The sequence below is a fragment of the Balaenoptera musculus genome, chromosome 13 (assembly GCF_009873245.2).
Source record: "Balaenoptera musculus isolate JJ_BM4_2016_0621 chromosome 13, mBalMus1.pri.v3, whole genome shotgun sequence".
NCBI classification, from domain to species: domain Eukaryota; kingdom Metazoa; phylum Chordata; class Mammalia; order Artiodactyla; family Balaenopteridae; genus Balaenoptera; species Balaenoptera musculus.
In genome coordinates, this window is record NC_045797.1 from 74638434 (window position 1) to 74663092 (window position 24659).

General features: G+C 43.1%; 1 protein-coding gene across 1 annotated transcript in view; it reads left to right on the plus strand.

Annotated features, from left to right (window-relative positions):
* The window catches only part of APOB (apolipoprotein B), a 39338-nt gene extending 16047 nt beyond the window's left edge, over positions 1-23291 (plus strand). Inside the window, exons 17-29 of the mRNA XM_036872347.1 lie at positions 228-395; positions 852-1063; positions 3600-3782; positions 4494-4615; positions 7527-7737; positions 8298-8473; positions 8596-8783; positions 9248-9393; positions 11184-11557; positions 12073-19632; positions 20013-20127; positions 20226-20412; positions 21350-23291. Coding sequence (XP_036728242.1) covers positions 228-395; positions 852-1063; positions 3600-3782; positions 4494-4615; positions 7527-7737; positions 8298-8473; positions 8596-8783; positions 9248-9393; positions 11184-11557; positions 12073-19632; positions 20013-20127; positions 20226-20412; positions 21350-22990 — 11283 coding nt within the window. The 3' untranslated portion in view covers positions 22991-23291. The remainder of the gene's footprint in view (positions 1-227; positions 396-851; positions 1064-3599; positions 3783-4493; positions 4616-7526; positions 7738-8297; positions 8474-8595; positions 8784-9247; positions 9394-11183; positions 11558-12072; positions 19633-20012; positions 20128-20225; positions 20413-21349) is intronic.
* The last annotated feature ends 1368 nt before the right edge of the window (positions 23292-24659 follow it).

A 24659-nucleotide genomic window follows, 5' to 3' on the forward strand; every position in this document is an offset into this window, starting at 1 on the left:
AGTTGAAAACAACATGATATTTACACAGGGCAATTTTTTGTATCCCAATTTGTTGAAATCAGTAATCATTCATCTTTACTTATTAAACTATTCAGCTAATTAAAATATGCTGGTCCCTTCCTTTCTGGATAAAGAAGAATAACCATTGTCTAATGGGGGGGGAGGTCGCATTTCACAAAGCCCACTTTGATGAAGCGTACTTTTCCTCTCCCCTGTCGGATCTACAGATTAAAGAGCTCGTAAGGAAAGGTTCAAAGGGTGACTTGTTTCTTCACTACATCTTCATGGACAATGCCTTTGAACTCCCCACCGGACTTGGATTACAACTGCAGGTGTCCTCCTCCGGAGTCATCACTCCTGGAATCAAGGCTGGAGTGAAAGTGGAAGTAGCCAATGTAAGACCCCGTCCACTTTTTCCTTCCTTAGGTTGTTCTTTTCCTCCAGGGTGGGTGTCTTGTGCAATTTAAAAAATGTGTTTCCAGTTCAAGACGAAGTGCATCACCATTGGAATCACCTCATTAACTTTTATGACAAACGTTAGGCTTCCACTAGGATGCACCACCTCGCTAGCTCTGCTCGGGCACAGCAGTAGCATGAGAACTCAGCTGTTTCTGTCGTCTTTGTATCTTGTTATGCTTCAAGTTAACTTGGGCACTTCCTAGTCCTGGGTATCGGTCTGGCCCTGGAGGACTGAGAACTTGGCTTTTCCTTCTACAAACGAATCTCAGTAATGTTTCCTCTGGTGTGAGCCATCCAGAGATATTTGCCCAGGGGTGGGAAGGGTGGTTGATCTGACTACAGGGGACTGAGGTTATTTAACAAAGCTGAATAGGTTGTTTTGTGACTTACAGATACAGGCAGAACTGGTGACAAAGCCGTCTGTGTCTGTGGAGTTTGTGACAAACATGGGCATCATCATTCCGGACTTTGCTAGGAGTGGGGTCCAGATGAACACCAACTTCTTCCATGAGACAGGCCTGGAGGCGAGAGTAGCCCTGAAAGCTGGGCAGCTGGAGTTCATCGTTCCTTCTCCTAAGAGGCCAGTCAGGCTGTTCAGTGGCAGGTAATTCTTTCAGTAAGATCTGATCAGCCAGTTTGAAAGAAGGAATTATGACTGCAGGGTTTGGCCAGGCTAGACAGCTGATTGAGATAATTCAGGCCCCAGTGGATCTGGGGGGTGCTGGAGAGAGAGAAGGTACTGGATTACCTATTTTTAACCTGACTTAGACTCAGTATATAATTACAGTTTCCTTGACTTTTCACATTTTACTAAGATGAGACTTAAGACCTACTGATTAATGAGTTGCTGTTAGGTTGTGTTTTCTTGTTGTTTGTTTTGAGAATGAAGAAGCACTAGCTATAGAGAAATCATCTTTGGGAAATGGGTATTTTTCCCAGGAAAACCACCAAAGGACATACTGATTTGCAGTGGCTAGTTCAGTGCATAAAGCATGGAAGTCCTACTCTCCTGATTATGGGATGCAGCCTCCTATTGAGAGCTCCGTTTTCAATGAAATCTTCAAACGTTGATTTACCTTAGTTTCCATATTTTGGACACATTAATTTGTCAATTCAAATATAGTGAGGCAAGCAGTGACTATCAAGTGAGGGCTCGGTTAGAGGAAGCAGGAGAGGACCATGAAATTACGTATCACGGAGCCTGTGGCAGTTAAGGAAAACCTTCTGAAGAGAGCCACACTTGAGCTGATCCCTGGAAGCTGTGTCAGAGTTATGCAGACAAAAGAGAAAGGAATGAGTGTTCCCAGGCAAAGAGAAAAGCACATGCAATGGCCTGAAGGAAAAATGATACGGTTTGGGAACTACAAGAAATTCCATGAGGTCAAGTACACAGGGAACACGGTGAGAGAGGAAGTGAGAGGCTGGCAAGGGTCAGCCTTGTGAGCCGTCTTAGGGAGATTGGGCTCTTCTGAAGGCAAAAGGGTTTAAAGTGGGAGCATAAGTAAAATAAGGTCGGTGCTTTAGAAAACTCTGACTCCAGAGCGGGAAATGGGTGAAAAGGGGGCATGACTGGCAACAGGGAGACCAGTCAGGAGCCTGTTACAATCACATACAGGAGGGGGATGACAGTGGCCACACCCGATAAGGGCCAGGTGGACAGACGAGTGAGCCAACCCCAGAAATCCTTAGGACGTAGAAACACAAGTACCTGGTTATTGACTGACTGAATATGGTGGGCGGGGTGGGGGCGGAGAAAGAGGCAAGAGGAGTCAGGGGTGCCCTTCATTGAAATAAGGACTAAAGAGGAAGAGCAGCTGGTGTGGGGGACAGTGACGAATTCTGTTTTCAACACGCTGCACTGGAAGTCCTGTGAGACAGCCGATGGGAACATCCAGCTGTCAACGGACCAGTGGGTCTGAACTCAGTGAAGAGGTTTGAGCTATAAATACAGATCTGGGCATCACTGGCACATAGCGGTTGTTGAAGTCCAACAGTGATTAGTATAGAGTAAGGCATGAGGGACTAGGACGGAAACAGGCAGAAGAGACACATGTGAAGGGGAGAGGAATAAGCAGCAACGAGTGAGAAGGGGTGACCAAAGCCGTAAAGGGGCACAGAAGCCCAGGCGTGGCCACGGGGTGGATCACCCCATAGACAGGCCAACGCTGGCACTTAGGGTTCCAGCCCACCAGCAAACGTTGGTCTTAGGGCACCCCCTAAGATGAGGAAACAATACTGAGAAAAGAACATGATATATCAAAGATCCTTTCATCCTTGGATGAAATCAGGACATTGTTGAACTTTCTGGCACTTACTAATTTTTTAAGTACATACTTGGGAGGAGGATACCATAATCTTTTCAGGGGTTTTGGACTCAAAAGTCTTAATCTGGCCATAAGTGAGCAACTCTACTGAATGCTTCCAAGAGATCAAGGAAGACGAAGCCTCCAAATGTCCTTTGGAGCTGATTGGAGCTGCTGATGAAAGCAGTTCCAGAAGCACCATGGGGGTGACAGTCAGATCCCTGTTCAGTGAGATGGGTGTTGAAAGAAAGTGGAGACTGCAAAGGCAGACAAATTTCTTGATTGTGAGGGAGACAAGAGGGGGCTAGAAGGGAAGGAAAGGGGTGTGTGTGTGTGTGTGTGTGTGTGTGTGTGTGTGTGTACACACACAGTGGGAGAAGAGACTTGAGCATGTTTAATACTGGTGGAAAGAAGCCAGTAGAGAGAGATTGCAGATGAAAGAGAAGCAGGACACCTCTTATCCACACTTCAGGAAGGAAGGGGCAGCCCTGAGGTCAGATCCCCGTGATCATTACTGACCCCTCGGAGCCTCTTTCCTCTGTAAAAGGAGACTCTTAATGCCCACTGTTGTGGAAATTACAGAGAACAAATGTGATGAACTTAGTGCAATGTCTAAGTGCAGGTTGTTTCGGGAAACATAAGAGTCACCGTGATTGTTAGCCTTGTTGATGTTCTTCTTACTATTCTTTGTTTCTGAGTAAATCAAAGAATTTGAGGTGGGTGTGGACAGAGGGGAGACAGAGCGCAGGATAAGGGGGCATTTGCGCTGGGAGAATCAGTGATGTTCATTTCGGTCCATGACTTGAAGATAACTCAGGTTTTTTCTTCCTTCACCAGTAACACATTGCATCTGGTGTCTACCACCAAAACGGAAGTGATCCCACCTCTCGTTGAGAACAGGCAGTCCTGGTCAACTTGCAAGCCTTTCTTTATTGGCCTGAACTACTGCACCGCGGTCGCTTATTCCAACGCCAGCTCCACAGACTCTTCTTCCTACTACCCGCTGACTGGGGACACCAGGTCAGAGATGCTCAGTGTCCCCACCCAGCGTGTGCTTACCTCCTACCTTATAGCGACCGAGCAGGGCCAAGAAAAAATGCTGTGTGTTGTAGATGTCGCGTCACCAGCCTCAGAAATTTGCACTGTCCTTTGGTTATTTAGAACAGTGGTCCTTTGCCCAACACACCTGAAGGGTACCTACCTAACCTTTGAGTCTAGGGCTGGGCGTCTTCATAGGTGGGTAGGAGTGGGGCGGTGCTGGAAGGTGAGGCGTCATGACCCCTAAGGGAGGTCTTCACTCAAAAAATAAACAACAAGGGACTTCCCTGGTGGTCCAGTGGTTAAGACTCCACGCTTCCACTTCAGGGGGCACAGGTTCGATCCCTGGTCGGGGAACTAAGATCCCACATGCAGCACGGTGCAGCCAAAAAATAAAATAAAATAAATTAAAATAAGACTTATAGGACAAGTCTTATCCTTGTTCTCAGCTTTGCTGACACAACCAACCAACTCCTGCTTGTCCAAAAACCCCAGGCACCCTGGGATCTGCCCTTGCCTTGGGCTTTTGGAGGGACTGAAAGGGATCATAAAGATCATCATTAGTTAAGGACAAGAGACAATGTTGAATAAGGACCAGATTTTTGTTGCAATTGAGGCTGACTTGTTTTGGGGACGTTGTCATCATCATGAAAGCTCTAACGTTATGCATCACACGCATTGTAACATCTTTAGATTTGAACTGGAACTGAAGCCAACAGGAGAAGTAGAGCAGTATTCTGCCAGGGCATTCTACGAACTCCAGAGAGATGGTGAAGCTTTGGTGGACATGCTGAAGTTTGTAACTCAGGCAAAAGGCAAGTGCCCAGAAAAGGGTCCCTCCATCTCTGCCCTCGGTCTCAGGTCCAGGACTCACAAGCAGAATATATTTAATTTAATGTATTTAACAAATATTTACTGAGTGCCAGATAAGTGTCAGGCCTGTTCTGAGAGCTGAGGCTAGAATAGTAAACAATGGAGATAAAGTCCCCATCCTTGTGGAGTTTATAGTAAACAACCAAACAAGTAAATATTCAGAAAGTCAGATTAGTGCTGGGGAGAAGAATAGAGCACAGAGGGGTGTAGGGAACGTCAGGAGTGACAGCAAGGAGGAAGGATGGGGGAAGCCAGTGCCATTTGGAATGATAAGGGAAACCCTCACTGGTAAAGGGAGCATGAAAAAGAGACCTGAAGGAGGGAAGGGGATAAACCATGTGGAAAGAGCGTTACAGGCTGAGGGGCGAGCTGGTGCAGAGGCCCTGAGGCAGGCGCATGGCTACTGTGTTTGAGGAAAAGGAGGGAAGCCAGTATGGCTGAAGCAGGGAGATCAGGCAGGAAAATGGTAGATGAGGTCAGAGATGTAGGGGGTTGTGAGGGAAGGATGGTCTTCTAGGCTGTGTAAGGATGTTAGTTTTTACGATGAGTGAAGTAAGAAGCTACTAATTTTTTTAATTGAAGTATGCTTGATTTAAAATGTTGTGTTACTTTCAGGTGTACAGCAAAGTGATTCAGTTGTACACATATACATATTCTTTTTCAGATTCTTTTCCATTATAGATTATTACAAGATATTGACTATAGTTTCCTGTGCTATACAGTAGATCCTTGTTTATCTCTTTTATATATAGTACTGTGTATCTGTTCATCTCAAACTTCTAGTTTACCCATCCACCCCCTTTCCCCTTTAGTAACCATGTTTGTTTTCTATGTCTGTGAGTCTGTTTTGTAAATAAGTTCATTTGTATCATTTTTTTAAAGATTCCACATGTAAGTGATAGCATATGATATTTGTCTTTCTCTGTCTGACTTACTTCACTTAGTACGATAATCTCTAGGTCCATCCATGTTGCTACAAATAGCAGTGTTTCATTCTTTTTTATGGCTGAGTAGTATTTCGTTGTATGTATATACCAGATCTTCTTTATCCATTCATCTGTTGATGGACACTTAACGTTTCTTCCGTTTCTTCCATGTGTTGACTATTACAGATAGTGTTGCTGTGAACATTAGGGTTCATGTATCTTTTCAAATTAGAGTTTTTGTCTAATTTGGATATATGCCCAGGAGTGGGATTGCTACATCGTATGGTAAGTCTCTTTTTAGTTTTTTAGGAAACCTCCATACTGTTCTCCATAGTGGCTGCACCAATTTACATTCCCACCAACAGTGCAGGAGGGTTCCCTTTTCTCCACACCCTCTCCAGCATTTGTTACTTTTAGACTTTTTGATCACGGCCATTCTGACTGGTGTGAGGTGATACCTCATTGTAGTTTTGATTCGTGTTTCTCTAATAATTAGCAATGGTGAGCATCTTTTCACGTGCTTGTTTGCCGTGTGTATGTCTGTTTAGTTCTTCTGCCCGTTTTTTGATTGGGTTGTTTTTTTTTTTGATATTGAGCCATATAAGCTGTTTGTATGTTTGGAAATTAAGCCATTGTTGGCTGCATTGTTTGCAAATATTTTCTCCCAGTCTGTAGGTTGTCTTTCTGTTTTGTTTATGGTTTCCTTTGCTGTGGTTATAAGTTTGATTATGTCCTATTTGTTTATTTTTGAAGAAGCTACTGTTTGATTTATGTTTATGTTGAAGAGAGACTTTAGGGAGACAAGAGCAGAGAAACTAGTATGTAGGCCATCACAGTAATCCAGGCCAGAGACGGTGGTGCTTTGGGTTGGAGTGGTGATGGCAAAGGCGGTTGGACTCGGCCATGTTTTGAAGACTGGGAAGACAAAATCTGCTGACACAGTAGATGTTCAGGGTAAGAGAAAAAAGGCAATCAGGATGACTCGAAGTTTTTGGCCTGAGCAGCTGGAGAACAGGGTTGCCACGTCCTGAGATGGAAGAGCAGGTTTTAGGGGTTGGAGAAGCTTAAACGTTCGCTTTGGAAGATGTTTTATGTAGGAATAATATGTCGCAAAATTAAACAAGGAAAACAAAACCCACAGGAAAGGGGGGGGCACGCAGGGGGCACGTACTGATAAAAAGTGTCAAGTAACGATTTTACAAGAGATATAAAATGGGTACACCTGTGAATTGAAGGAAACCTGGAAATCTTGTGACAAAGAGAGGAGGAGCTGGGGAGAGGGGAAGGCAGGGCAGGGTGGCAACGAACCAGGAAGGGTGTCGTAGGCCGACGATCATACAGAGATGTCACGTGTGCCTGACACAGAAGGACTCCGAGCCCTTACTGGTCCCTGAACACGCTGAGTTTTTCTCATATCCGGACGTTTGCCTTTCCGATTCCCTCTGCCTGGAAGGCTCTCCCTGCAGGATGCAGCGTGGCTCAGCCTCTCTTCATTCAGGTCTCTGCCCACATATCCTCTTGTCAGAACTTCTCTGACCACCACACATGAAATAGTGCCTCTTCTATCCCTTTCTCTCCTTTATCATCTTACGCGGTTTTACTTTTCTTCTTAACAAACATGTATTGCCACCTGACATAAATAATGTACTTGCTTATTGTCTGTACCCCTCCCATTAGAATGTCAGTTCCATGAGGGCAGGGGCTTCCAGTGCCAAGAGCAGTGCCTAGCAAGCGATAAGCAATCAATAAATACTTACAGATTGAACAAATGTGCAAGTACCACTGAGTTAAAAATTTAAGGTAAAATCCTGAACTGTGTCCTCATTTGAGCACATTAAGTACTTGAGGTTTCTCTGCCTTTTTCTCTCTTTCCATCCTAAACATATCTTCTGAATAGACATCTTGATTCTCTTGTACACTCTTCCAGGTGTGAAGCAGACCGAGGCGACTATGATGTTCACATATAACCGGCAGAGTAAGACTTTGTCCAGTGAAATCCAGATTCCAGATTTTGACGTTGACCTTGGGACAGTCCTCAGAGTTCATGATAAATCTGCTAAGGAAGATAAGTCTTACAAGCTCACCCTGGACATTCAGAATAAGAAAATCACTGAGGTCACCCTCACCGGCCATATGAGGTAAGGAAGGCTCAAGGGGGGGGTCTGACCTGAGCTGTGGGCCTTTGTGGCTCTTTCCTTTCTTCCTTTTCAGCTTTAAAGCTGACCAAGGGGTCTGCACTTCAAGGGGTAGACAGAGCCCTCAACACTGTGACCCTCTGCACGTGTCCAGTTGGATCTGCCTACCGTTCATTGGGTACTTACTATTCATCAGGCACTATACTGGGTACTTTAAAGAAATTATCTCAGCCCTCATGAGAAACTGCAGATAGGTATGAGTTTCCCTGTTTTATAGATAAGGAAATGGTAGCTTGGAGGGGTTAAATAATTTGGCCAAGGCAGTAGAGCTAGTAAATGGTAGAGCAGGATTCAGTTTTCGAAAACCTCTCTCCCATACCTCCCTGGAGTGTCCTGAATTTGTAGTGAGTTAGCTTTAGAAGTTAAGGAGTTGCATCTCTGGTCATTTCTCTGAGCCATTCATTTATCTTGTTTTCATCGCCACAAATGGAACTTGCATTGAACCCTGCCTATCTCTTTGGAATGAATGGAGTCACTGACGTCAACTTTTTCTTTTTCAATAGTTATGACAGGAAGGAAGAAGGCAAAATCAGAGGTGTTATCTCCATACCCCGTTTGCAAGCAGAAGCCAGAAGTGAGATCCTCACCCAGTGGTCTCCCTCAAAACTGCTCCTGCAGATGGACTCATCTGCTACAGCTTATGGCTCAACAGTTTCCAAGAAGGTGGCGTGGCGTTATGGTAAGCACGTCCTCCCCACGTGAGCACTTCCAAGAGCACGGTGTACTCGATGGCAGTGTTGACAGCCACAGATAGGAGCTGACCTGGCACTATTGACAACTATGTCACGTGTGTGTTTTCAGATGAAGACAAGATTGAATTTGAATGGAACACAGGCACCAACGTGGATACCAAAAAAGCAGCTTCCAGTTTCCCTGTGGATCTCTCTGATTATCCTAAAAGTTTGCATATGTATGCCAGTAGTCTCCTGGATCACAGAGTTCCTCAAACAGGCATGACTTTCCGGCACATGGGTTCCAAATTAGTAGTTGTAAGTACATATCAGCCAGTCAATAAATACACGGTTATAAGTGCTAATCACATAGTCAACTCTGAGTTAGGTGAAAGAGTATCCAAAGATGGATAAGGCATGCTTCCTACCCCCAGGGAATTCCTGGGGAGAAAAAGAAACACGTATGCATAGTTACCCAGTTACACAAGGCTATATTTTTCAATACCAAATGAATACTACTAAGCAGAAGAGTTGCCTGTGCCTAAGATATCACAGGGAGCTTCAGGACACTGACTAGGGGTTTGACTATGCTACGTATTCCTTTCATAAAATACAGGAAGAGATTAATTACTGACAACCAAAATTCATAATTTTTATTTTTTAACTTTGAGTATACCGTCCTGCTTAACGATCAAGCTGTCAAATACGGATTATCACCTGATGTTAACTGTGTTTGATGCCCATCCATGCCCATTGCTTTGAAAACTCCTATTATTTTGTAGGCAACAAGCACATGGCTTCAGGAGGCATCGAGGAATCTTCCTTATGCCCAGAATTTACAAGATCATCTCAGTGGCCTACAAGAGTTGTACCTCCAGGAAATGCAATTGCCAGACTTCCACATCCCAGAAAACCTCTTCTTAAAAAGGTAAAAAGAGGAACCAGAAAAATTCCTTGAACCATGAAAGGTAAATGGAAGATTTTACTTAGCATGATTTAGACTTTTTTTTAATTTACATTTTTAAGGGAAACAAGGTAAGCATTTTAAGGAGATTAGTAACTCACATAAACATTGTGGCATTTTTGCATTATTAAATATGAGGTCAGAACGTGAATGCCAACCCAGTCAAAAAAAAAAAAAAAAAAAACCTAAGAAAGTAATTAGGAGATTCTGGTACTTTCACCCTAAGATGTTTTATTCACTTAGTTTTAAAACTGAATTTGAAAGCCATTCAGTTTTCCTCTACTATAAGTGAACTCCCCTTATGCTCAGGATCAGGATATACTCATAATCGTGAAGAATTCAAGAGTGGCTGGCAGACTTGTCGGCTACAGGCTTGCTGTTGAGCTCAGAGGGTCAGGACAGCCATTGGGCATGGAATGAAGGCACATTCTGAGAGCATATGTCACTTTAGCAAAATAGCATCATCCTTATGGGGAAGTCAGACTGTAAAATGCTTGGTCCCCTTCTGTACTTACAGAAATACATGTGATGCTTTGATGTCTGTCATGAAAATTTAAAAATCAGAGCATGAGCTGAAAAGACTACAGTCTGTTCTGGATTGACTGTTCTCTGTGTTATCTTCAGGGTTTAGAAAACAAGTGGCCTGTGTCACATGGGCCTTTCCATAGTCTGTGTCTGGGCAGCAAAGTTTAATAGACCAGATAAGTGTGTGAAAGGGCTAAAATTCACCAAAGCACTCATATGGACAAAATATGAAGATAAGAGAAAAAAAGTGGCAGCTTCAGAGGACCCAGGAACCTCTTCCTTCACTCTTAGTGTTTCCAACCATCAGTCTTGTCTGTGCTGTGCTGAAAAGGCAGGACCACAGGACCTTAGAAATGGATGGGACCTTATCCAGCATGGGATCTTATCATGAATGCTGGGATCTGGATAGGCAGCACCCAGTCCTTGATGGAGTAATGCAATGAATACTTGTTTGTTTACTACACTTACACTCTGCCATCCTACTTTCTTCTTGTGAGTTGTCAAAATAGTCCATTGTATGTGCATAGTACTGAAAAGATTGCAAAGTGCTTTTAGGTATCTTTTCTCATTTCATATCCAAGACTGGCTCTGTGAGATCAGCAGAAACGGCACTATTATCCTCACTACGCAGATAACATCACTGAGACTCAGAAAGGCGAATTCACTAGCATAGCTCCCACTGACTGATGATACTAACATTATAACTCAAGATTACTGATGCCCATGCCTGTGCTCTTTCCACATGTCAAGATGCCTCAATTCAGTTGAGCAAATACGTATCAAGTATCCCCTGTGTGCAGTACTAGATTAGATTAGGTGCAGTGAGAAAATAAAAACTGGATAAGGTGTAATCCTTCCCCCCACAGGAAGACACTGTGTAGACACTGACAAATGAACAAATAAGTGCTAGTTATATAAGCAGATTATGAAAAGATCTTTGAGATAGGTGGAAGCAACTGTGTCACTATAAGAACAAGAGAAATTGACTGTGACTTAGATGGGATGGTAGAAATAAGGACACAGCTCTTGGGAGGGATTTGAACGGATGTGAGCGTTTGTAGGTAGAGGTTAAAGCCAAGGGACGCCAGGCCCAGGGAGCAGCATGAGAAGTAGTGCGGTCCAGGATTGGAAATGAGACACATGCACTATTGCTTAGAAGGTCAGGTGGCAGAGAACTTCGAGGGCTTGCTGTCTGACTGTAGGGACATTGTCTTTGCTCTTCATTTCAGTGACGGTCGGATCAAATACACCCTGAACAAGAACAGTGTGAACATTGAGATCCCTTTGCCTTTTGGTGGCAAATCCTCCAAAGATCTAAAGATGTTAGAGACTATTCGGACACCGGCCCTCAACTTACACCCTGTGGGATTCCACCTGCCATCTCAAGAGTTCCAAGTCCCCGCTTTTACAATCCCCAAGTTGTATCAACTGCGGGTGCCTCTCTTGGGTGTTCTAGACCTCTCCACAAATACCTACAGTAACTTGTACAACTGGTCCGCCTCCTATACTGGCGGCAACACCAGCACAGACCCCTTGAGCCTCCAGGCTCAGTGCCATGTGAAGGCAGACGCCGTGGTCGACCTGCTCTCCTACCACATGCAAGGTGAGCCCTGCCCGAGGGGAGGTTCACAGAGCGAATTTGCTGCAGGCTCCAATGGGCTAGCCTCCTCTAGGAAGGGAAAAACTTGGGCTTTCTTGCAGACATTGTTCTTGCTACTTGGAACCCTATTCTTTTTCCTTCCTCCCTTCCTTCCTCCCTCCCTTTCTTCCTTCGGAAATATTTATTAAACACCTATGTATCAAGTATTCTACTAGGCAGTAACAGAGAAAACAGATAAACTGGCAATTAGAAGTCAGTGTGAGAGGTGCTGTGATAGGGTATAGTGTGTAAGGTGCAGTGGAGGACAAGGGAACCCAGCAAGGTCTGTGGTGGTCAGGGAAGGCTTCCAGGAGGAATGCCTTTTGCTATCAGATTTTGTGCTCATGTTATAAATGGGGGAGACTGTTGCGCAACTGACCCAGACCAATGGGACTTTCTTATTGAAAGACTTTCAGCATAGAAATTGTTGTGGAAGTGCATGACTTCATGTAACCAATGTGTTTTGATTTTTATGCTAGGATCTGCAAAAACAACGTATGACCACAGGAATACACTCACGTTTTCAGGTGATGGGTCTCTACACCACAAATTCCTGGATTCACATGTCAAATTCAGTCACGTAGAGAAAACTGGAAACAATCCAGCCTCAAAAGGTTTTCTAACATTCGATGCATCGAGTGCCTGGGGACCACAGATATCTGCTTCAGTCCATTTGGACTCGAAAAAGAAACAGCATTTGTATGTCAAGGAAGTCACGATTGATGGGCAGTTCAGAGACTCTTTGTTCTATGCTAAAGGCGCATATGACCTGTCTTATCAGAGGGATCCTGCCACTGGCCAGCTAAATGGGGAATCCAACCTGAGGTTTAACTCCTCCTACGTCCAGGGCACCAACCAGATAACAGGAAGATATGAAGATGGAACAGTCTCTATTACGTCCACCTTGGATCTGCAAGGTGGCCTCATGAAAAATACCGCTTCCCTGAAATATGAGAACTATGAGCTGACTCTGAAATCTGACACTAATGGGAAGTATGAGGACTTTGCCACTTCGAACAAGATGGATCTGACCTTCTCTAAGCAAAGTGCATTGCTACGTTCTGAGTATCAGGCTGATTACAAGTCACTGAAGTTCTTCACCCTGCTTTCTGGATCACTAAACTCCCATGGTCTTGAGTTAAATGCTGACATCTTGGGCACGGACAGAATTAATAGTGGTGCTCACAAGGCAACACTAAGGATTGCCCAAGATGGACTGTCTACCAGTGCAATGACCAACTTGAAGTATAGTCCCCTAATGCTGGAGAATGAACTCAATGCCGCGCTTGGCCTCTCTGGGGCATCCCTGAAATTAACAACAAATGGCCGCTTCCGGGAACACCATGCAAAATTCAGTCTAGATGGAAGAGCTACCCTCACAGAGGTGTCCCTGGGAAGTGCTTATCAGGCCGTGATTCTGGGTGTTGACAGCAAAAACATTTTCAACTTCAGAATCAACCAGGAAGGACTCAAGCTTTCAAATGACATGATGGGCTCATACGCTGAAATGAAACTTGACTACACAAACAATCTGAACATTGCAGGGTTATCACTGGACTTCTCTTCCAAACTTGACAACATTTATAGCTCTGACAAGTTTTATAAGCAAAATTTTAATCTACAGTTACAGCCCTATTCCCTGGTAACTACTTTAAACAATGACTTGAAATTCAGTGCTCTGGATATGACCAACAATGGAAAATTACGGCTTGAACCTCTGAAGCTGAATGTGGGTGGGACCATAAAAGGAGCCTACCAAAATAATGAACTAAAACACATCTACACTCTTTCTTATGCTGACTTATCAGCAAGTTATAAAGCAGACACTGTAGCTAAGGTGCAGGGGACAGAGTTTAGCCATCGGCTCAACACTAACATCGCTGGGCTTGCTTCAACCGTTGACATCAGTACAAACTACAATTCGGACTCCCTGCATTTCAACAATGTTTTCCACTCTGCAATGGCCCCATTTACAATGACCGTCGACACGCATACAAATGGCAATGGGAAACTGGTTCTCTGGGGACAACACACTGGGCAGCTGTATAGTAAATTCCTGTTGAAAGCAGAACCTCTGGCCTTTACTTTCTCTCATGATTACAGAGGATCCACAAGTCACCATCTCGTGTCTAGGAGGAGCATCAGTACCGCTCTTGATCATAAAATCAGTGCCCTGCTCACTCTGGCCGAGCAGACAGGCACCTGGAAACTCAAGACCCAGTTGAACCAAAATGAATACAGCCAGGACTTCAGTGCTTACAACACTAAAGACAAAGTTGGTGTTGAGCTCAGTGGACGAGCCCTGGCTGACCTCACTGTGCTGGACTCCCCTATTACAGTGCCACTTTTACTCAGTGAGCCCGTCAGTGTAATTGATGCTTTAGAGCTGAGGGACGCTGTTGACCAGCCCCAAGAATTCACTCTTGTTGCTTCTGTAAAATATGATAAGAACCAAGATGTTCACACCATCAACCTCCCATTCTTTAAAATCCTGCCAGAATATTTTGAGAAGACTCGAGAGGTAGTTACAGGTGCACTGGAAGCTATACAGAAAGAATTGAAACACATCAATATTGATGAACGCATGAGGAAATACATAGCAGCCTTGGACAAACTCCCACAGCAAGTTAATGATTATCTGAATGCTTTCAACTGGGAGAAACAAGTTTTGAGTGCCAAGGAGAAACTAACTGCTTTCACAGAAAATTATAGAATTACAGAAAATGATCTGCAGATCGCATTAGACAATGCCAAAATCAACCTTAATGGAAAACTATCTCAGCTACAAACATATGTGATACAATTTGATCAGTATATTAAAGATAATTATGATTTACATGATTTTAAGGCAGCTATTGCTAAGATTATTGATCGAATCATTGAAAAATTGAAAACTCTTGATGAACATTATCATATCCGTGTAACTGTACAAAAAAAAATCCGTGATCTGTATTTTTTTATTGAAAATATTGATTTTAACAAAATTGGAAGTAGTACTGCATCTTGGATTCAAACTATGGATACTAAGTATCAAATCAGAATCCAGATACAAGAAAAATTGCAGCAGCTCAACGCACAGATTCAGAATGTAGACATCCAGCACCTTGCTGAAAAGCTCAAACAACAGGTTGAAGCTATTGATGTCAGGGTGCTTTTAGATCAGTTGAGAACTACAATCTCATTTCAAAGAATAAAGGAAATTATTGAGCATGTCAAATACTGTGTTACAAATCTTTTTGAAGATTTTGAAGTAATTGAGGAAATCAATGCTTTCAGAGTCATGGTCCATGAGTTCACTGAGATGTATAAAATAGACCACCACATCCAGGTTTTAATGGATAAATCAGTGCAGTTGGCCCACCAATATAAGCTGCAGGAAACTGTTCAGAAGCTAAGCAGTGTCCTACAACAAGTCAAGATGGCAGACCTTGTTGAGGAATTGATTGGGTTTACCGACCATGCTCTCAAGCAGCTTGAAGCATTGTCTTTTAAACAATTCATTGAAGAAATAAACAGATTCCTTGACATGCTGGTAAAGAAATTAAGGTCATTTGATTACCACCAGTTTGTAGATAAAACCAATAACAAAATTCGTGAGGTGACTCACAGAATCAATGGTGAAATTCAGGCTCTGGGACTTCCACAGAAAGCTAAAGCACTAAAACTGTTTACAGAGGACATCAAGGCCACAGTCTCAATCCATCTGGAAAACCTAAAGGCCACCAAAATAACCTTATTCTTTGATTGGTTACAGGAGGTTTCTGTAGTTCACATGAAAGCCAAATTCCAAGAGACCCTGGAAGATATACGAGACCGAGTGTATCAAATGGATATGCAGCAGGAAGTCCAGCGATACCTGTTCCTAGTTGGCCAGGTTTACAGCACACTTGTCACCTATATTTCTGATTGGTGGAATCTTGCTGCTAAGAACCTTACTGACTTTGCAGAACAGTATTCTATCCAAGACTGGGCCAAAAACCTGAAAACATTAGTAGAACAAGGGTTCACTGTTCCCAAAATCCAGACCACCTTCGGGACCATACCTGCCTTTGAAGTCAGTCTCCGTGCCCTTCAGGAGGCTACGTATCAGACTCCTGACTTCATTGTCCCCCTGACAGATCTGAAGATTCCATCCGTTCAGATCAACTTCAAAAAGTTGAAAGATATAAAAATCCCATCCAGGTTTTCCACGCCAGAGTTTACTGTCCTCAATACCTTCCACATCCCTTCCTTTACAGTTGACTTGGTAGAAATAAAAACAAAGATCATCAGAACCATTGACCAAATGCTGAACAGTGAGCTGCAGTGGCCAGTCCCGGAAGTGTACCTGAGGGATCTGAGCGGGCTGGACACCATTCTTGCCAGAATCACTCTGCCAGACTTCCATTTACCAGAAATCACAATTCCAGAACTTGTCATCCCACATCTCAATGTTACAGATTTTCAAGTTTCTGACCTTCACATACCAGAATTCCAACTTCCCCACATCTCACACACACCTGAAGTACCTACTTTTGGCAAGCTGTATGGCGTTTTGAAAATCCAATCTCCCCTTCTCATATTAGATGCAAATGCTGACATTCAGAATGTAACTGCTTCAGCGAACCAGGCAGAGATTGAGGCTTCCGTCACTGCCAAAGGAGAATCCAAATTAGAAGTTCTCAATTTTTATTTTCAAGCAAATGCACAACTTTCAGACCCTAAGATTAATCCACTTGTTCTGAAGGAATCTATGAGGTTCTCCAGCAAGTACCTGAAAACAGAGCATGAGAGTGAAGTGCTATTTGTTGGAAATACTATTGAGGGAAAATCAAACACAGTGGCAGGTTTACACACAGAAAAAAATACACTGGAGCTTAGTAATGGTGTGCTCGTCAAGGTAAATAATCAGCTTACCCTGGACAGCAACACAAAGTACTTCCACAAATTGAACATCCCCAAACTGGACTTCTCCAGCCAGGCTGACCTGCGCAGTGAAATCAAGACCCTGTTGGAAGCTGGACACCTAGCATGGACTTCTTCTGGAACAGGGTCCTGGAAATTGGCCTGCCACAAATTCTCAGATGAGGGAACACATGAATCCCAAAGTAACTTTACTATGGAAGGACCCATCACATCCTTTGGATTGTCTAATAAGATCAATAGCAAACACCTAAGAGTAAACCAAAATATAGTTTATGAATCTCGCTTCCTCAACTTTTCTAAATTTGAAATCCAGTCACAAGCTGAATGCCAGTACTTGGGCCACAGTGTTCTAACTGCTAAAGGTATGGCACTGCTTAGAGAAGGGAAGGCAGAGATAACTGGCAACCATGATGCGCATTTAAATGGAAAGGTTATTGGAACTTTGAAAAATTCTCTTTTCTTTTCAGCACAGCCACGTGCGCTTACCGCATCCACAAACAATGAAGGGAACTTGAGAGTTAGTTTTCCATTAAAATTGACAGGGAAGATAGACTTTCTGAATAATTATGCACTGTTTCTGAGTCCTAGTGCCCAGCAAGCAAGTTGGCAAGCAAGTGCCAGGTTCAATCATTATAAGTACAATCAAAATTTCTCTGCTGGAAACAATGAGAAAAGCATTGAGGCCCACATAGGAATAAATGGAGAAGCCAACCTGGATTTTTTAAACATTCCTTTAACAATCCCTGAAATGACTCTACCTTATACAAAGCTCACAACGCCCCAGGTGAAAGATATCTCCTTATGGGAAAAGACAGGCTTGAAGGAATTCTTGAAAACAACAAAGCAATCGTTCGATTTAAGTGTAAAGGCTCAGTATAAGAAAAACAAAGACAAACATTCCATCCCAGTTCCTCTGGATGTATTTTATGCACTTATCAATCGTAACATCAATTCCTTCAACAGGCGTTTCGAGACAGTCAGAAACAAGGCATTAGATTTTTTTATCAAATCCTACAATGAAGCAAAAATTACATTTGATAAGTACAAGGTTGAAAAATCCCTCAATCAGCAACCCAGGATCTATAAAATTCCTGGATACACTATTCCAGTTACCAACATTGAAGTGTCTCCATTCACAGTGAAGATGTTGACATTTGGGTATATGATCCCCAAAGAGATCAGCACCCCCAGCATCACCATGCCGGGTTCTGGCGTCTACGTGCCCTCATACACATTAGTCCTGCCATTCCTAGAGCTGCCAACCCTTCATGTCCCTAGGAATCTTCTTGAGCTTTCTCTTCCAGAGTTCAAGGTACTGAGTACCACAAACAAAATTTTAATTCCAGCCATGGGCAATATTACCTATGATTTTTCCTTTAAATCAAGTGTCATCACACTGAATACCAATGTTGGTCTTTATAACCAATCAGATATTGTGGCTCATTTTCTTACTTCCTCTTCTTCTGTCATTGATGCACTGCAGTACAAATTAGAGGGCACCTCAAGTTTGACGAGGAAAAGAGGGTTGAAGTTAGCCACAGCTTTGTCTCTGAGTAACAAACTCGTGGAGGGCAATCATGACAATACTATTAGCTTCACCAAGAAAAACATGGATGCATCCATGACAACAACTGCAAGAGTCCAAATTCCACTTTTGAGAATGAATTTCAAGCAAGAACTTAATGGAAATACCAAGTCAAAACCTACTGTCTCTTCATCCATGGAATTAAAGTATGATTTCAGTTGGCCCCATGTGTACACTACTGCTACAGGGGCGTTTGACCACAAACTCAGCTTAGAATGTCTCACCTCTTACTTTTCCATTGAGTCATCTACCAAAGGAGGTGTCAAGGCTTTTATCCTTTCAAAGGAATATTCAGGAACTCTTGCCACTGAGGCCAGCACTTACTTGAATTCCAAGGGTACTCGATCTTCTGTGAAGCTGCTAGGAGCTTCCAAAGTAGATGGTATCTGGAATCTTGAAGTAAAAGAAAATTTTGCTGGAGAAACCACTCTCCAACGCATATATGCCATCTGGGAACAAAATACGAAAAACCATTTACGGCTAGGGGGCCTCTTTTTAACATCTGGAGAGCATACAAGCAAAGCCACCCTGGAACTTTCCCTATGGGAAGTATCAGCCCTTGTTCAGGTCCGTGCACGTCAGCCCAGTTCCCTTCTTAACATCAATTACCTTGGCCAGGAAGTGTCCCTGAATGCTAACACTGAGAACCAGAAAATCAGCTGGAAAAGTCAGGTCCAGGTTCATTCTGGGTCTCTCCAGAACAACATACAGCTTTCCAATGACCAAGAAGAGGCACGCCTTGACATGGCAGGCTCCTTAGAAGGGTACCTATGGTTCCTCAAAGATGTTGTCCTACCAGTTTATGACAAGAGCTTATGGGACCTCCTAAAGCTGGATGTAACCACCAACAACGATAGGAAACAGTATCTCCGTGCTTCAACTGCCCTTGTATATACCAAAAACCCCAATGGCTATCCTGTTTCTATCCCCGTGAGAGAATTGGCTGATAAATTCATTATTCCTGGACTGAAACTACATAACCTAAATTCCGTTAACGTCACACCTACATTCCACGTACCCTTTACAGATCTTCAGGTCCCATCCTACATACTTGACTTCAGTGAAATAAAAATCTACAAGAAGCTAAGTACTTTGCCATTTGCCCTCAACATACCAACACTACCCAAAGTGAAATTCCCCAAAGTTGATGTGTTAGCGCAATATTCTAAACCAGAAGTCTCCTCAGTTCCCTTTTTTGAGATAACTGTGCCTGCATCTCAGTTAACTGTGTCCCACTTCACCCTTCCAAAAAGTATTTCAGTTGGCAGTGCCGTTTTGGATCTGAGTGTGGCCAGCAACATTGCAGACTTGGAGTTGTCAACCATCACCATGCCTGAGCAGACTATTGAGATTCCTTCCATGAAGTTCTCTGTACCTGCTGGAATTTTCATTCCTTCCTTTGGAACACTGACTGCACGTTTCGAGGTGGCCTCTCCCTTGTATAATGCCACTTGGAGTGCTGGTTTGAAAAACAAAGAAGATCACGTTGAAACCTTCCTGGATTCCACATGCAGCTCCACCATTCAGTTCCTGGAATATGACCTAAACGGTAAGGAAATTTCCTGCCTCCCCTACGTGCTTTATTTCTTCAGTGAGAGTTGTGAATAAATAATTCTGTATTTAGATATGACTCGAAGCAAAATTGCTCTCTATAGCAAAATTGAAAAGAGGCGGGAAGGAGACACATGTATACCCCACATGTGAAAACCATCCTGTTGAAAACCTACTGAAATTGCAGAAGAATAGGGTCAGAGAAAATAGATTTTTCTGTAATCATTTTAGGACTAAAAAGGTCTCCTGTTTTTTTAAATGAGGACTGCATGTTTCAAACATATAAGACAGTTAGGATAGAATTCTCTGTTTTCACAATGAAAATGTTTATATCCTGCAGTTACTAATCTAATGAAATATAAAATCTTTCCCATACAGTTGTGGGAACACACAAAATTGAAGGTGGCATGTTAGTTTGTAAAACTAACGGATCATTTGCACACCGTGACTTCAGTGCAGAATATGAAGAAGATGGCAGATATCAAGGACTTGGGTACGGAGCTTCTAGTTTCATCTCCTTTCCAGTCATTGTGATGTTTGCCATCTCCACATCCCTTTCATGACAGGCCATCTGCTTTCTTTTGCTTTCAGGTACTGGAATGGAAAGGTCGACCTTAACATCACCAGCCCGACATTAACTGATGTCCGTCTGCGCTACCAAGAAAGCGAGAACCACCTCTCCTCCTCAGTAGCCTCCCCAGCCATAGGCACTGTGGTCATCGACGTGAAAAACATTAACGATACCTTACTGAGATGGAACCTCTACTACCGCCCTCAGGTGAGTCCCATCTAGTGGGTTACACACCCCAAGAGCAAACAGAGAATATGGACAGGTAAACTGAAGTCCGTACAAAGTATTACCTAGGGGCTTTCCCAAACTAGGTGAAACACAGGCAATGAGCAGGTTGAACTTCTCTTCTGAGGAGCTATTCTCCAGAAAGTATTAGGAGCCTTTTATTGATTGTATTAGATGCACACATGACCTCATATTACCACTATTATTTTATTACATTTGGGCTGTTCTAGAAAGATGAGAGTTTTGCCTCATCACCTAAATCATGGAAAAACTCTGCCATATGCTGAGTACATTTTTCAGACTGGGGCTTCTGGAGTATTTGAGGCTTCAAAATTCTTCCCCACAGTAGGATTGTTAGATATGCCAAGTCTCTCTCACGTACTTTACAAGCTCTGCCAGGGCCAAATCAAAGATGCCATTAGCAGAGGAGAAGAAATAATCAGGTTCTATCACTAAAGTTTATCACAGGCTTAGAGGATGGATGGCTCCTGATAGTGGTCTTCTAGGTCTCTGCTCGATGGGCCCTGGACTTTTTTCTTCTTTGTTACTTCTCCTTTCTCTGAATTAGTCTTTCCCTGTTTTTTTTCTCCCCCTTCTCTTCCTCCTCTTCCTCCTCCTCCCCCTCCTCCTCCTCTTCTGATCTTCAGGCCTAGAAAGGCCTGAATGTTGAATGTTACTGTGTAAATGCCTTACATAATTTTGTCCTTTCTGGGGCATGTGTTAAAGAGGAATTAACAAGAGTGTATTTGTTTAACCGTAAGACAAACACATGAACTGACATATGAAAGATAAATCCCCATCAGAATATGAAAGATCCTCTGATCTTTACTTTTAACTGCTAATGAAGTTTTAGTGTAGTATATTATGTAATCAAGATAATTGAAAACATGTTCTTTTCATCCTTTTTTGCTGGTTTTAGTCCTCTCCAGATAAAACACTCAACATAGTCAAAATTGAGATGAGGGTCCCGGAATTGGATGATGAAATTCAGATTAAAGCTAACTGGGAAGAAGAAGCAGTGTCTGAATTGCTAAGCTCTCTCAAAGACAATATGCCCAAGGCCACGGGGGCCTCTTATGACTATGTCAACAAGTACCACCAGGAGTACACGGGACTCGATCTGAGAGACGCTTCTTTAAAACTGAGAAGAGGTTTGCAGAACAGCGCTGAGCAGGTGTATCAAGGGGCCGTGAGGCAGATTGATGAGGTGGACGTGGGGCTCCGAAAGATAGCCAGAGGCACCACTAGAACCTACCAGCAGTGGAAGGACAAGGCCAAGAGTCTGTACCAGGAACTATTGGCTCAGGAGGACCACAGTGGTTTCCAGAGACTCCAGAAGAAGGTGTTTGACAGCTTAATAGGAGTTACTCAGGAATACAATGTGACAGTCAACCGTGTGATTGACTCGTTCATTGATTTCCTGAAGTCCACCAGATTCCAGCTCCCAGGAAGAGCCGGGAACTACACTGAAGACGAACTCTACACTATGGTCCTGAAGAAAGTAGGGGAGCTGCTGTCCCAGGTACATTCAAAGATCCATAGTGGGTTAGAAATACTGTTTTCCTATTTCCAAGACCTGATGGAGAAATCTGAATTAATCAAGGACCTAAAGAATAAATTTCCCTTTGATTCAGTGTACGATCAACTAATAGGTATAGGCTCAGAGTATGGAAAACTTTTGAAATCTTTATCACAAAAGGTCCAAAAGGCACTTAGTGACCTCCAGTCTGTCAAGACTACAGAGATGCTAAGTGATCTTAAGAAGTTTCTACATAGCATTTTCCAAGAGATAGAAGAAGACCTTAAACGTTTAAAGGAGAAGAAATTTACTGATCTCATTAATGATATCCAACATGACATCAGCACAACCTTCGACATATTCATTTCCTTTGTTTCTAGACTCCTGAAAGAAAACCTAGGTCGTAACTTTGGTGAGTTTAATGAACTTGTTCAAAACAAACTTCAGGAAGCTTCTCAAGAGCTACAGCAGCTCCATCAGTATGTGCAGGCTCTTCGCAAAGAATATTTTGATCCAAGTATGGTTGGCTGGACAGTGAAATATTATGAACTTGAAGAAAAGATCATCAACCTGATCAAGAACCTAGTAGATGCCCTTAAGGACTTCCATTCCAAATACACTGTCAGTGCTGCTGGCTTTGCTTCCCAACTCTCAAGTCAGGTTGAGCAACTGGTGCAGAAAGATTTCCAGGAATATCTGAGCATCCTTGCCGATGCAGATGGAAAAGGGAAAGAGAAGATTGCAGAGCTTTCTACCAGTGCTCAGGAAATAATTAAAAGCTGGGCTGTTACAGTGAAGGAAATCATTTCTGATTACCACCAGCAGTTCACATATAAACTACAGGATTTTGCAGACCACCTCTCTGATTACTATGAAAAATTCATTGCTGAGTCCAAAAGATTGATTGACCTGTCCATTCAAAAATACCACATGTTTCTGAGATATATCATGGAGTTACTGAAAGAGCTACAATTGGCCACAGTCAATGGCATGAGCCCCTACATAAGGGTTGCTCCAGGAGAGTTTACTATCACCTTCTAATTTTTTATAGCAATTCTCATTTATTCTTCTGCTCCAATTAAATTTCCACATAGTAGGGAAAATATTCAAACTGTATGTATTAATATAATCATCCACCAAGCCAGCCCTGTAGCAGGTAGCTGACTACATGCAGAAACACATATGAACTGGACCTGCATCGAAGCTGGCATCAGATCTCTGAAGGTCTCTGAACTCTGGGAAATGACATTTTTTGCAAGTTAAAGAAAACCAGGATCTGAGTTATTTTGCTAAACTTTGGGAGAGCGAGAACAAATAAATAAATTCTTTATTGTGTATCATACCACTCAATGTGACTCATTCATATTGAAAGATAGAGAAATGAGGTTACTTATTCAAATGTCTGGCATTTCAAAACCTCTAGAACACACACTGTTTTGAGTGATAGGGGAAAAGGAGAATTTAGGGAGGGAAATACTTTGCCACCTTGAAGAAAGTAACTGATCTCAGAGACTGTATTTGCCAAGTGAGAATGAAAAGCTATTTGCAAAGACTTTCACATAATTTGACCCACAGGAGCATCTCATTATGTGCCACACAATCTTCCTCACCAACCAGTCTGCTTTTGCCAGGCAAGGCTCTCTGCTAGGCTCTGAGATAAACCATCAGGCCCTTTATTTGACTCGTCTGCCAGCAGTAGAAAAGGAATGGCTAAGAAAGAAGTCCTAACCGCAAGGGTTTCATGGCAGTAGGGATCCCAGAAGGCTCCCTGCAGCTCGGCCAGGATCCATTCGTGGCAGAGGAAGTAAGGGTAGGAGAGGAGACTTGGGACATGGGTTCCTAACATTTCTGGGACCAAGCATACATTAATGCTCTTGAATTTCTTTATTTCTCCAAACCTAATATCCAGTCATCCTAAGTGTAATCAAAACCCAAGCGTTTCCCCTACTACATCCACTCACCTCAAACTCTGATTTTAAACACTGGCAACATCCAGTCAGAGCATCCAGGATGAGCTCTGGTGAGGGAAGGCTGCAGAGAAGCTGTGCAGCCCAGCTGTCACTAATGTCATTGGGAAGGTCAGCTATAACTTGCATTTCAGTGGCACTGGAGGACAAAGGAAGGGTGTGACCTTTGGGGAATAGGAAATTGGAGACCACCCCACCACCAAGTCCTACATGAGACCTGTTTGGAAAAGGCCCTTTTTATCCCCAGATACCTTCAAGCTGCAACATTCTTTCATAAAGCCTTCAAATTCCCTTGGTAAAGGCCACTCTTAAAATACACAAGCATTACCTGGAAAAGAAAACACATTAGCCTCTTGGTACCTTAGCAGGATTCTTCTATCTAGAACTGAGGAGCCAGAAAGAGTCATAGGGAGGTGGAATATGTATGGATCTGGTACTCAAGGAAAGTCTTTTGGCTAATGAATCAATGGATGGATGAGTGGATGAGTGGATGGGTAGATGGATGGACAGATAGTTGAGTGAATGAATGAGAGGGTAGATGAGGGGTCAGTTCCAAGCACAAGATAAGGGGAGAAATTAGGCCCAGGTCCCACAGCAGCACATGAGCGGTTCCAGGCATAACTCTATGAGACTTTCCCTGACGAGCTGTGAGCAGCAAGGATCTACTGAGTGTTCAAATTGAAAGGAGGCCTGGGATTATGGCTTAATTTGGAGGGAAAGGAGGAGTCCAAGCTTCCTGGTGC